The sequence below is a fragment of the Entelurus aequoreus genome, linkage group LG06 (genome assembly GCF_033978785.1).
Source record: "Entelurus aequoreus isolate RoL-2023_Sb linkage group LG06, RoL_Eaeq_v1.1, whole genome shotgun sequence".
Classification (NCBI taxonomy): domain Eukaryota; kingdom Metazoa; phylum Chordata; class Actinopteri; order Syngnathiformes; family Syngnathidae; genus Entelurus; species Entelurus aequoreus.
Genome location: NC_084736.1, coordinates 58,852,099 through 58,865,651, shown reverse-complemented (window position 1 = coordinate 58,865,651; position 13,553 = coordinate 58,852,099). Strand labels below are relative to the sequence as shown.

Sequence of the window (13,553 nt, the reverse complement as noted above, 5' to 3'; positions counted from 1 at the left end):
GCAGAATAAGCACACGTATGACTGAGGAGTCATAGTGTAACTTTGTGTGGTGTTTGAGTTGTCCGACTTTTTGTGTGGCCTTAAACGCACCAGTGGTTTAGTGCTATGCGTGTTGGTGACAGATGACAAGTTGCTTTTGGCCTGGTTTGTACGGCAGAAAATGACTAGTTTTTCGAGATAGAATTGTTTTACTCATGTTTTTGGTGTGGTTATGTCCGAATATAAACAGTTTTGTTCAATAAAGTGATCGATATAATTCCTGTCCTCGAAGCATCTCGATAGACGTTACAATAATTGAACGGTGTTCAATTGAACGGTGTTGACGAATACCGTTAGGGCCGCTTGTTGTCACTGTCACTCAAAGTTGCATTGCAAAATTCCATAGAATAAATATGTTTATTTTGTTTAGAATTCAGATGGGATTTGATTTGGTGCGCGGCATATACTTGCTGCGCGCAGCGGACGCTTGAGCAGTGCGCAATTGCGCAGGCACGCACCTTAGGTGAGGGGACGTTGCTTTACAGTCCATGTCTTGTTGAAAACACGGCATTCCTCATCAACTTTTCTCTTTTTGGCGTCTCGGGTGTAAACCGTGCATCACTTGTCGCTGCATGTGCACCTTCACTCGCAGGTTACACACGGACACACGCCCATAAATAATACTTTTCAAAATAAAAGCAGCACAGTTGTATTGCGCGCAGGACATAGATGTTTTTTCAACTTTATTTTGTAATTGCAGTTGTTCACATTCACTCACAATCACGCATACGTCCACACGGAAGTAATACAAATAACGATTTTCAAAACAAAAGCAGCACCGTTGTATTGCACTCGACATAGATACTTTTTAAAATTTATTTTGTAATTTATAATTGGCCTCACGCGGGCCAGACAGGGACGCACAAAGGGCCGGATGCGGCCCGCGGGCCGCAGAATGCCCAGGTCTGATGTATAAGGTAGAAAATTAATGCCAAAACAGCTCAAATTTGTAGCGAGTTTAATGTAGAAAAGAATGAAATCAATTATGAAATTACAACAAAAAAGGTCTTGGAAAAGATTGGGGGGGGGGGAAAAAACAACCACGGAACGTGATTATTGCCTTTTCAAACTGGGTTCTCAGTTGTATATGCTCCTCAATGTCTCAAATGTAGGTGTGTAAGTGCAAAAGTCACATAATACCCACATGTAACAGCATAGTGTGGCATTAAATGTTGTGTAAAGGAGGACAATGTAATTCTTCACAAGTATTCACAGTATTATACAGTACATCTGAAAGGCCTTGACATGTAAAGTGTTTTGTTTTTGTCACAGTTTGAGTCAGCAAAGGCATTGAGGTGATCAAAGCCGCATGTCCTGCATTGTGAGGTCCGATCAGGTTTGTTATTAAATGTGGTCCCGAAGCTCTACTGTGGGCACTTGGGGTCCCTCCTCACAACTGTCGTCCTTTCCGACCCAGTGGATTCCGTGGCCGTTCTCCCTCTGCGGAAGATGCGGCGAATGCTGGCGATCCAACGTGGAAAACGTGGTGAAGTGGACTCTCTTCCTCTTGCTGGTGGGTGAGTGGAGGGAGTCACTTGGCATGGATTTGGTCCTGAAGGAACCCACGCAGCTGATGGGCGAGTCTGTGACCGATGCGAGGCAACTGGGCCTTCTGGACAATGAAGTCGTTTTATCGGGTCCGATGTCTATTACGGTGGTCGCGGTCTGGGAGTCTTGCTGAATCGGACTTCCGGGGACGCTCATCACCAGCTCGGCGTCTGTGCCGAGCCAAACCCAGTCATGCCTGTGACCGGTGGGCTCCTGGCTATGTAAAGGAGAGTTCTTATATCTGAACTTAACAACGTATGATATGCAGTTCACTAGAAAAACCATAATGGCCAGGCAAAAGACCACCAGAAGAGCATACATACCAATCTCTAAGTCTGTCAGAGGTCGGTTTGCCGACATTTCTTCTCCGCTAATCTCGACCTCCACCGTCTTCTTTCCAGGTGTACTAACTTTTGTGGGAAAGTTGTTGGAGTTGAGCAAGTTGCCAGGTCCTTTTACAGTACTCGTAAAGCGAACACTGTCCACGATCGTATTGTCGGAGCCATATGTTTTGCTTTTGTCACCAAGGCCGCTCATCATACTGATATTGACAACGCTGGTTGGACTACTTCCCGAATTGCTCGCTTTCCCAACGCCCCCAAGGCTGCCGCTGGTCATGAAAGTCCATTCCGTAGATTTGATTGTGGTTGCGATCTTTGCCAGGGGGCTCTGGTCTCTCTCCAATGTCGTGATGCGCTGCGAAGGATCCTGTGATGGCTTCCTTCGATTCCTGTCGCTCTCAATCTTCTCCCCGTCATTTCTGTTGTTTTTGACCTCCGCAGAATCAAAACTTTCAGCGTTGTCGTCCAGCCGCCGACTTTTCATCTGGAACTTGACCTTCAGGCTGCCGTTGCCCACAGCTACGGTGCTTTTACGTTTGGACTTTTGGCAGACCTCACAGATGGACATTTCCACTCGGACCAGAACTCCTTCTCCCTCTCCCTCTGCCACCACAGAGGGAGGTGTGCCCTGCACTGACACCACCCCCTGATCCAGAGATGACACCGTGACACGGTAAAAGGATGGATCGTAAATGTCAAGAGGTGTCTGGCTGCCGTCACTGAACTGCAGCCATGCACTGATCATAGCCTCCTAATGGGGAGAGGATACAGAATTATCTTTGTGTTTTAAAGTAACAACAGGGTTGATCATGGGTCACCAACCTTTTTGAAACCAAGAGCTACTTCTTGGGTACTGATTAATGCGAAGGGCTACCAGTTTGATACACACTTAAATAAATTGCCAGAAATAGCCAATTTTCTCAAGTTACCTTTAACTCTATGTTATTATTAATAATTAATGATATTCACACTTAATTGAACGGTTTAAAAGAGGAGAAAACACGAAAAAAATGACAATTCAATTTTGAAACATAGTTTATCTTCAATTTCGACTCTTTAAAATTCAAAATTCAACCGAAAAAAAGAAGAGAAAAACTAGCTAATTCGAATCTTTTTGAAAAAATTTAAAAAATAATTTATGGAACATTAGTAATTTTTCCTGATTAAGATTAATTTTAGAATTTTGATGACATGTTTTAAATAGGTTAAAATCCAATCTGCACTTTGTTAGAGTATATAACAAATTGGACCAAGCTATATTTCTAACAAAGACAAATCATTATTTCTTCTCGATTTTCCAGAACAAAAATTTTAAAAGAAATTCAAAAGACTTTGAAATATGATTTAAATTTGATTCTACAGATTTTCTAGATTTGCAAGATTAATTTTTTTGAATTTGAATCATAATAAGTTTATATTTCACAAATAGTCTTCGTCGAAAAAACAGAAGCTAAAATGAAGAATTAAATTACAGTTTATTTATTATTCTTTACAATAAAAATAAATACATTTACTTGAACATTGATTTAAATTGTCAGGAAAGAAGAGGAAGGAATTTAAAAGGTAAAAAGGTATATGTGTTTAAAAATCCTAAAATCATTTTTAAGGTTGTATTTTTTCTCTAAAGTTGTCTTTCTGAAAGTTATAAGAAGCAAAGTAAAAAAAAATTATGAATTTATTTAAACAAGTGAAGACCAAGTCTTTAAAATATTTTCTTGGATTTTAAAATTCTATTTGAGTTTTGTCTCTCTTAGAATTAAAAATGTCGGGCAAAGCGAGACCAGCTTACTAGTAAATAAATAAAATTTAAAAAATAGAGGCAACTCACTGGTAAGTGCTGCTATTTGAGCTATTTTTTAGAACAGGCCAGCGGGCGACTCATCTGGTCCTCGCGGGCACCGTGTTGGTGACCCCTGGGGTTGATTGATTGATTACCTGTTTGGGTAAGCGCAGAACTTCCTGTGTTGCCGTGCTTGCCAGAATGGCCCTGTTGCTTCCTGGGCTGAGTTGAAGGGTCATTGCGAGACCTGCAACCATCTGGATCCCCAGTTCAGTAATGGACACCTTTTCATCTGTGACTTTTATCGTTGTTTTTGCCAATATTGCGTGAGAAATTGGAGAGAACACCTGTCACAGAACAGATCACAGTCAGTTAGGAATCACTGACCAATAAAGTACATCATATAACTTTCATCAGTTATAAATGTGAGTCATATGGTCCATTTCATTTCACTTTGTGAGGATTACCTTCAATTTCTGTTTCAGATGAGTGGTATTTTCCAAATAACAATGCACTCCGGCGTCTATCTCCAATAGTACTAAGCTACTACTGCACTATTTGGCAAGCGCTGTCCCAACTTTGCAATTGACCTTACGTGGTCCTGTCTGCTCTCAGCGTCCCCCGTTAATTCCATTTGCGTAAGCCCCTTTGACAGCTGTTTCAGGCCCAGGAATGCTGCTCTACTATTTGGCTCATTTTTGCTCATCTGTAAAAACTGCACGGCAAGGAAAAACATAAGGTGGCACTTTGGTTGACCCATTTTTTTTTTTTTTATATTCTCTTCATATGTTGGGCTCTTGCTTTGTGCAATACATGCTTCTTCTCGAGTGTGCATAGGAGCTTATCAGGAGATATTGATGCTGACTGTCTAAAACGGTAGGCACCTTTAGTACCCCTGAGTCTTGAGATGCATTAAAAAATAAATAAAATACAATAGGCAAAAGGCTAATAGTAAATAAATAAATCAATCGAACGATAAACGAAAAGTATCTCGATAAATTCACCGTCATCAATAATGAAGAATCCTCTGGTCAGTCATCCACAATCTATGTCTCTGTGGGTGGAGGCGGGACCCGTTTGCTTAGACCGGTGGTGTCCAAAGTGCGGCCCGAGGGCCATTTGCGGCCCGCAGCTAATTGTTTACCGGCCCGCCACACATTCTGCAAAAATTGCAAAATTGATAGAACTGCAAAAATTAAAAAAAACATTTAAAAAAGTGAAATGAGGTGAAATCTAACGAGAAAAAGTTGCAATGTTGACACAAAGCTGCCATGCAGGCTGTTTCTTATTCTTTTGTCTTTCTTTATTTTTCTTTTTTTTTTGCCATTGCTCCAAAAAAAAAAAAGACAAAAAAATCTATGTTATAATGAATTATTGACCTATTCAAGGCTCCAATTATTTCAAGAATTTCACTTTAAAATGTTTTATGTGGAAAAAATATTGCATATATTGTGTGGTTGCCATATAAAAACATCAAAGATTTCTTTGACAAAAGAGCATAAAAACAAACAAAATAATAGTTCATACGTAAAATCGACAGATATATCTGAAGTTGATCTCGTAACTTAAGTGTTGAAAGTTAAAAAAAAACTAATAAAAATGTATCACTTTATGAGTGGGGGACCTTTTGGATCCCAAATATATTTAGTGGGATTTTATTAATATTTTCACTGATTTCTCAAAAATATTAAAGGTGTCCTGCATTATTGATCTTTTAGAGCTCTAATTACTAAATACTGCATATTTCCAGTTTTGCTATAAAAAGCAAAGTTGTCTTTACAGAAAAGGCATAAAACGTTCTTTTTTTTTTTTTTTTTTTTACTTTTTTTCAACCTGAAGTTGATATAGAGATTTACTGTAAGCGTTAAATAAAAAATAATAATAATAATTTGACTTATTTTTAACGTTTTAATGACTGAGACCCTTTATGGTCCCCGGGAGCCCTAAAGGTTAAAAAAAAAAAAAATCCATATATTTTGTTATGGTTTGAAAATGAAAAATATCAAAATGGCCCCCGCATGCTTAAATTTTTCCGTGTGCGGCCCTCAGTGGAAAAAGTTTGGACACCCCTGGCTTAGACCGAGGTTCAGCAACCCGCGGCTCTCGAGCCGCATGCGGCTTTTTAGCACCGCAAAAATGGAAAAAGATGGGGGAAAATATATTTGTTGTTTTAATAATGTTTCTGTAGGACAAACATGACACAAACCGTCCTAATTGTTAGAAAGCCCACTGTTTAATATGTTTGTGTGTATGCTTCACTGATGACAGTATTTGGCCAGCGCCGTTTTGTCCTACTAATTTTGGCGATCCTTGAACTCACCGTAGTTGGTTTACGTGTACAACTTTCTCCGTCGCTGCCACAGAAAGGCGTGTTTTATGCCACTCCTTTGTCTCATTTTGTCCACCAAACAATTTATGCTGTGCGTGAATTCACAAAGGTGGGCGTTGTTGATGTTATTGACTTGCATAAAGTGCTAATAATCCATGCTATTTAGGCTAGCTGTGTGCACATATTGCATCATTATGCCTCGTTTGTAGGTATATCATTTAATTTCCTTGACTTATGTGTATTTAATTAATATTTGCATGTCTCATGACAGATTATCTGTATGTAATATTAATAGGCTGCATTTCTGATTGTGTGCCATGTTGTTCCAGACCACAGCAAACGTTACCATGTTGTTCCAGACCACAACAAATGTTACCATGTTGTTCCAGACCACAACAAATGTTACCATATTGTTCCAGACCACAGCAAACATTGCCCAGCTTGCAAAGATTGTAATAAATCCATTAAAAGAAGACAGCCTGTGCTTTCCTTTAACTTGGGCACACACATCTACACCTTTGGCAGTTTTAAACCTGTAAACTAACAATCTCTGTGAACCTTTTCAATCCGGTTTCAGGGCAAATCACTCTACGGAGACAGCCCTCGCAAAAATGACTAATGATCTATTGCTAACGATGGATTCTGATGCGTCATCTATGTTGCTGCTTCTTGATCTTAGCGCCGCTTTCGATACCGTCGATCATAATATTTTATTACAGCGTATCAAAACACGTATTGGTATGTCAGACTTAGCCTTGTCTTGGTTTAACTCTTATCTTACTGACAGGATGCAGTGCGTCTCCCATAACAATGTGACCTCGGACTATGTCAAGGTAACGTGCGGAGTTCCCCAGGGTTCGGTTCTTGGCCCTGCACTCTTTAGTATTTACATGCTGCCGCTAGGTGACATCATACGCAAGTACGGTGTTAGCTTTCACTGTTATGCTGATGACACTCAACTCTACATGCCCCTAAAGCTGACCAACACGCCGGACTGTAGTCAGCTGGAGGCGTGTCTTAATGAAATTAAACAATGGATGTCCGCTAACTTTTTGCAACTCAACGCTAAGAAAACGGAAATGCTGATTATCGGTCCTGCTAGACACCAACATCTATTTAATAATACCACCTTAACATTTGACAACCAAACAATTAAACAAGGAGACTCGGTAAAGAATCTGGGTATTATCTTCGACCCAACTCTCTCGTTTGAGTCACACATTAAGAGTGTTACTAAAACGGCCTTCTTTCATCTCCGTAATATCGCTAAAATTCGTTCCATCTTGTCCACTAGCGACGCTGAGATCATTATTCATGCGTTCGTTACGTCTCGTCTCGATTACTGTAACGTATTATTTTCGGGCCTCCCTATGTCTAGCATTAAAAGATTACAGTTGGTACAAAATGCGGCTGCAAGGCTTTTGACAAAAACAAGAAAGTTTGATCATATTACGCCTATACTGGCTCACTTGCACTGGCTTCCTGTGCACTTAAGATGCGACTTTAAGGTTTTACTACTTACGTATAAAATATTACACGGTTTAGCTCCAGCCTATCTCGCCGATTGTATTGTACCATATGTCCCGACAAGAAATCTGCGTTCAAAGAACTCCGGCTTATTAGTGATTCCCAGAGCCAAAAAAAAGTCTGCGGGCTATAGAGCGTTTTCTATTCGGGCTCCAGTACTCTGGAATGCCCTCCCGGTAACAGTTAGAGATGCTACCTCAGTAGAAGCATTTAAGTCCCATCTTAAAACTCATTTGTATAATCTAGCCTTTAAATAGACCCCCCCTTTTTTAGACCAGTTGATCTGCCGTTTCTTTTCTTCTCTCCTCTTCTCCCCTGTCCCTTGCGAGGGGGAGTTGCATAGGTCCGGTGGCCATGGATGAAGTGCTGGCTGTCCAGAGCCGGGACCCCGGGTGGACCACTAGCCTGTGCATCGGTTGGGGACATCTCTGCGCTGCTGACCCGTCTCCGCTCGGGATGGTTTCCTGTTGGCCCCGCTGTGGACTGGACTCCCGCTGATGTGTTGGATCCACTGTGGACTGGACTTTCACAATGTTATGTCAGACCCACTCGACATCCGTTGCTTTCGGTCTCCCCTAGAGGGGGGGGGTTACCCACATATGCGGTCCTCTCCAAGGTTTCTCATAGTCATTCACCGACGTCCCACTGGGGTGAGTTTTTCCTTGCCCGTATGTGGGCTCTGTACCGAGGATGTCGTTGTGGCTTGTACAGCCCTTTGAGACACTTGTGATTTAGGGCTATATAAATAAACATTGATTGATTGATTGATTGAATTTCCAGGAATTATCTAACCCTCTGAGACACTTACTTAAATGTGTTGCCGGCATAACACTTGCATTAGGCTTTTAACTTTTTGCGGTTCCAGACAGATTAGTTTTTTTGTAGTTTTGGTCCAATATGGCTCTTACCTGGATGGTGGTGGTCCCGACGTCCCGACCTGAAAGCACCCTCCCTGCCTGCAGCCTCGCCACACGAGGGTCTTCCACCTTCATGAAGTATTGAACCAGTCTCGTTACGTCCACCTGCCAGTCGGATCCCAGGAAAAAAGCCTTGGGGTCCCGGGGGTCCGCCCGATCGGCCACAAAATGGGTTAGCACACGCACCGAGGCGTGCTGAAACTGCAGCGTGCAGCCCTTTCCCTTTTTTTCATCCACTTCGCTGTTCCAGCCAGATCTGAGACATGAGCAGGAAAAACACACACGTCACCTGTCAATCATGTGACTCATTGAGTCTCCTCCTGCAACTCGTTTGATTGGATCTTAGAGATATTGCAGTATAGGAAGAGGATTCATAGGGCCCCATTTGTCTCCGTTTACCTGACGCGTGAAACTTGACAAATTCGGAGCGAGCACTATCAACTTTAACCGGCAGATGGCAGTAGAGTGTCGTATATATTAAATAATGGAAAGAACCACTCTATTGCAAAATGATTAACCCCAATTCGGACATCCACCCAGTAATGGGGCCATATGAATCCCTCCCCTACTGTGATGTTATTAATAAAGACAGTATTCAGTGTTTCCCATAAACTGCCAAGATACCTGTGGCAGTGGGGGCGTGGCTATGGGCGTGGCCACCATGACATCATAGAGTAATTTGCATAATTTACTACAATGATATGATTTTCTCTAAAAAAGGCTTAAAAAATCTATACTTACTAATTAATAATAACAGTTTTGTTTTAAACGTCCATCCATCCATCCATCCATCCATTTTACAATATAATTACAACACTTTATGTACATATTTATATACAGATTTGAACAATAAGTTATTCACTGAAATATATTTATTAATTGTGGTTCTTACAAAAAATATATCTTATAAAATATAAAAGCTAAAATGTCTCTTAAAGCTCTGCCCCTTTAATTAGTGCATACTAAATAATTTAACTTTAGCCTACTACTACAACCATATTATTTACCAGCAACATAAAGTGAAACAGAGGCAGAGGTGTCCTGCCACAGTCAGTAACAAATAAACAGAAAACAGTAGTGGTCAAATACAAATAAGGCAACAAGAGAAGTATCCTACACTTCTCTTTTGTAAAGTAAATCTGAACAGCCGATATGGGCATCTACATCAACTATATGATTTGCCTGAGAAGCTGGACAGGACAAAAAAAAAACGTTTTATTTTTTTTAATTTGTGGCGGACGTAATTTTTTCGTGGCGGGCCGCCACAAATAAATGAATGTGTGGGAAACACTGATATTTGAATATTTGGAATATACACTATATTGCCAAAAGTATTTGGCCACCCACCCAAATGATCAGAATCAGGTGTCCTAATCACTTGGCCCGGCCACAGGTGTAAAAAAATCAAGCACTTAGGCATGGAGACTGTTTCTACAAACGTCTGTGAAAGAATGGGCCCCTCTCAGTGCAACAAATCCAGTCGTGAAATTACCTCGCCCCTAAATATTCCAAAGTCAACGGCAACAGCAACTCAGCCACAAAGTGGTAGGCCACGTAAACAGAGAGGGGTCAGCGGACGCCGACTTTCTGCAAAGTCAGTCGCTACAGAGCTCCAAACTTCCATGTGACCTTCCAATTAGCCCACGTCATGGAATGGGTTTTCATGGCCGTGCAGCTGCATCTAAGCCATACATCACTAAGTCCAATGCAAAGCGTTGGATGCTTTACGCCACTGGACTCTAGAGCAGTGGAGACATGTTCTCTTGATGGACGAGTCTGGGTTTGGAGGTTGCCAGGAGAGCGGTACATTTCGGACTGCATTGTGCCGAGTGTGAAATTTGGTGGAGGAGAAATTATGGTGTGGGGTTGTTTTTCAAAAGTTGGCCCCTTAGTTCCAGTGAAAGGAAATTTGAATGCTCCAGGATACCAAAACATTTTGGACAATTCCATACTCCCAACCTTGTGGGAACAGTTAGGAGCGGGCCTCTTCCTCTTCCAACATGACTGTGCACCAGTGCACCAAGCAAGGTCCATAAAGACATGGATGACAGAGTCTGGTGTGGATGAACTTGACTGGCCTGCACAGAGTCCAGACCCGAACCCGATTGAAACACATTTGGGATGAATTAGAATGGAGACCAACATCAGTGTGTGACCTCACCAATGCCTTTCCAGAAGAGTTGAAGCTGTAATAGCTGCAAAAGGTGGACCGACATCATATTGAACCCTATGGGTTAGGAATGGGATGGCACTTCAAGTTCATATGTGAGTCAAGGCAGGTGGCCAAACACGTTTGGCAATATAGTGTATGTGTGTAACCCACCTCTTAAAGGTTAGTATAGGCACCCTCCAACTTTTGATTTGGCTCAGCTCTGCGTCCGACACCTCGATCTGGAGAGGCAGTCGGGGCATCCACACGTTCAACTCCAGTTGAACGCTGAGGTAGCTGTAGGCAAAGCTCACCACCGTCTTCACTTTGCCCTTTGTCTCGTCGCCATTTACAAAAACGTAGTCACACCCGTTGGACACCTGAAGAGAAAATGAAGATATCTTAACCATTTTAATTCCCTTGTTTTTACATCTATGACTCTGTCCAGGTGCATCTACGTAAACCAGACCTGGTGCGTGATTGTGAGTGAATGTGAACAGCGGCAATCACAAATTACAAAATAAAGTTTAAAAAACATCTACGCCATGCGCGCAATACAACTGTGCTGCTTTTATTTTGAAAAGTGTTATTCATGGGCGTATGTCCGGGTGTAACCTGTGAGTGAAGGTGCACAGCGACAAGTGATGCCCGGTTACCACCGAGATGTCAGCTCACGTTAAAAAAAAAAAAGTTGATGACGAATGCCGTGTTTTCAACAAGACATGGACTGCCAAGTATTTCTTTACAGAAATTAAAGGTAAAGCCGTGTGCTTAATTTGTGGTACACAGGTTGCTGTGTTTAAAGAATATCATTTGAATCGCCACTACACGACGAAGCACGAGGAAAAAATACCAGAATCTGTCTGATGGAAGCGCATGCAAGGGAGGCTGATGCGTTGATGGTAAAACTACAAACCCAACAAGGACTTTTTGCCATATTCCACACCCCCAGAGATGCAGCCGTCAGGACAAGTTTCGTCATTTCTCACGAAAAAATCGTCAGAAAAAGTAAGGCGTTTTCTGACGGAGAGTTTATTAAGGAGTGCTTATTGGACTCTGTTGCGCTTATATGCCCGGAGAAGAGGGGCGCATTTGAGAACGTGTCACTCTCCCGACGCACTGTAACGAGGCGGGTTGAGACCATCGCTGGAAACTCGGAGCTTCAGCTGAAGAACAGAACGGCCGACTTTGACTGTTTTTTTGCTGGCTTTGGATGAGAGCTGCGATGTACGTGACACCACCCAGCTGCTCATCTTCTTACGTGGGATAACTGCAGACTTTCAAATCACGGAGTAGCAGTCAATTAAAGAGACAACCACAGGTAATGACTTGTTCACATAGGTAAATGCGTGTTTGGACATGTTAGGACTGAAATGGGACAAGCTGGCAGGTGAGACAACAGATGGTTGTCCAAATCTGACGGGGAAAAATGTTGGACTTTTAAAGAGGATGCAGGATAAAGTGACAGAAATGGACATTTTTGCATTGTATTATACATCAGGAAGTGTTGTGTAAGACAGTGTTAAAAATGAAACCATCAAAAGCAATTTGCTTTTGTATAAAGTTAAGTTAGGTTGAATGAAATTATTATTATTATTATTATTTATCTTACGGTACATCAAAAATAATTTGAGCAAAATTTAATTGAAATATTATCGGTGTGGCCCTCCAGCAGTGCTCGGGTTGCTCTTGGGCCCCCGGTAAAAATTAATTGGCGACCCCTGCTTCCACAGTCTAAATCAAGTTGTCAAAAAATGATCAAAGGGTTTCATGAATGTCACTATTGGAACAAATGGGCAATTGACACCACAACAAATGTCCTTGGGCTAGCTTCACACTGCACGCGGTACCACAGCGATGCCAAATAGCTGCAATAAACTATTGTGATGATCACCGGCCCAAAGCTTCAGCATTGCAATTTTATGTTAATCCAAACATCACGTGGGTGCGTCAGTCCTTCACAGCCATGCGCATTTCATTACACCATCATTTCGCAAGTGACCTTGGCAAGTTGGAGCAACTTTGGGAAATATCTGGTGGACATTTTAGGACTTGAATGAATCAGGAGCTTTTTCTTCCTTGGTCCGCTCACAACAAACCGGATAATTATAACGCTGCATTTGAATGCAGTCACCAGCCTCTGGAAATGCACACAGGACTAAGGCGGTGGGGGGGGGGGGGGGGGGGGGGGGGGGGGGGGAATTATGTGACTTTGACTGATAGCCTAAGGAGAAATACAAATAGCAAATCTCGCTCGTTCTTTGCACGAATCAAGCACTTGGCTACAGGATGTGCCGCCACGTGAAAGGGGCCATTTTTTTGAGAGGATCATCAGTGTGTTTTTTAGAGTCATCCTGCGCCCGTGTCCAGAGCTCAAGCTCTTTAAATGACCGCATCACTGTTGTGTCATCCTGAAATGGCCTGGCTTCCTAACAAATAAATCTCATGCATGAATTCAATCCAAAAAGCACTTTTTTTTTATAGCGTGGTAGTGATGGAAACATTTCTAAATGCAAACATGCACTGCAAAAACTGAAATCTAAGTAAGATTAAATATCTCAAATAAGGGTGATATTTGCTTATTTTTGGTCTGATAAGATACATGTGATTCTTCTCACTAAGCAGATTTTATGTTAGAGCAGTGGTTCTTAACCTGGATTCGGTGAGTCGGGCTCAGGAGTTCGGCGGAGGTCAAGACACACCCAACTCATCGTGTAAATAAAAACTTCTCCCTGTCGGTGTATTACGGATACGGCAACAGCAGAAGTCAGACTGATTTGCAGGTGTGTAATTTGTTGTGAGTTTATGTGTTGGTTTTGTTGTTTGAACAAGGTGATGTTCATGCACGGTTCATTTTGTGCACCAGTAAAAAAACATGGTAACACTTTAGTATGGGGAACATATTCACCATTAATTAGTTGCT

General features: G+C 41.8%; 1 protein-coding gene across 2 annotated transcripts in view; it reads right to left on the bottom strand.

Moving 5' to 3' along the window:
- Positions 1-836: 836 nt before the first annotated feature.
- The window catches only part of LOC133652381 (transmembrane protein 132D), a 134,818-nt gene continuing 122,101 nt past the window's right edge, over positions 837-13,553 (bottom strand). The window contains exons 6-10 of one of the 2 annotated variants that reach the window (XM_062051089.1): positions 10,805-11,010; positions 8,473-8,737; positions 3,864-4,055; positions 1,911-2,679; positions 1,597-1,804 (exon numbers count right to left, since the gene is read on the bottom strand). In XM_062051089.1, the coding sequence (XP_061907073.1) occupies positions 1,743-1,804; positions 1,911-2,679; positions 3,864-4,055; positions 8,473-8,737; positions 10,805-11,010 (1,494 nt within the window). In that variant the 3' untranslated portion in view covers positions 1,597-1,742. Of the gene's footprint in view, positions 2,680-3,863; positions 4,056-8,472; positions 8,738-10,804; positions 11,011-13,553 lie in introns of both variants that reach the window. The other variant, XM_062051088.1, reaches the window with a different exon arrangement.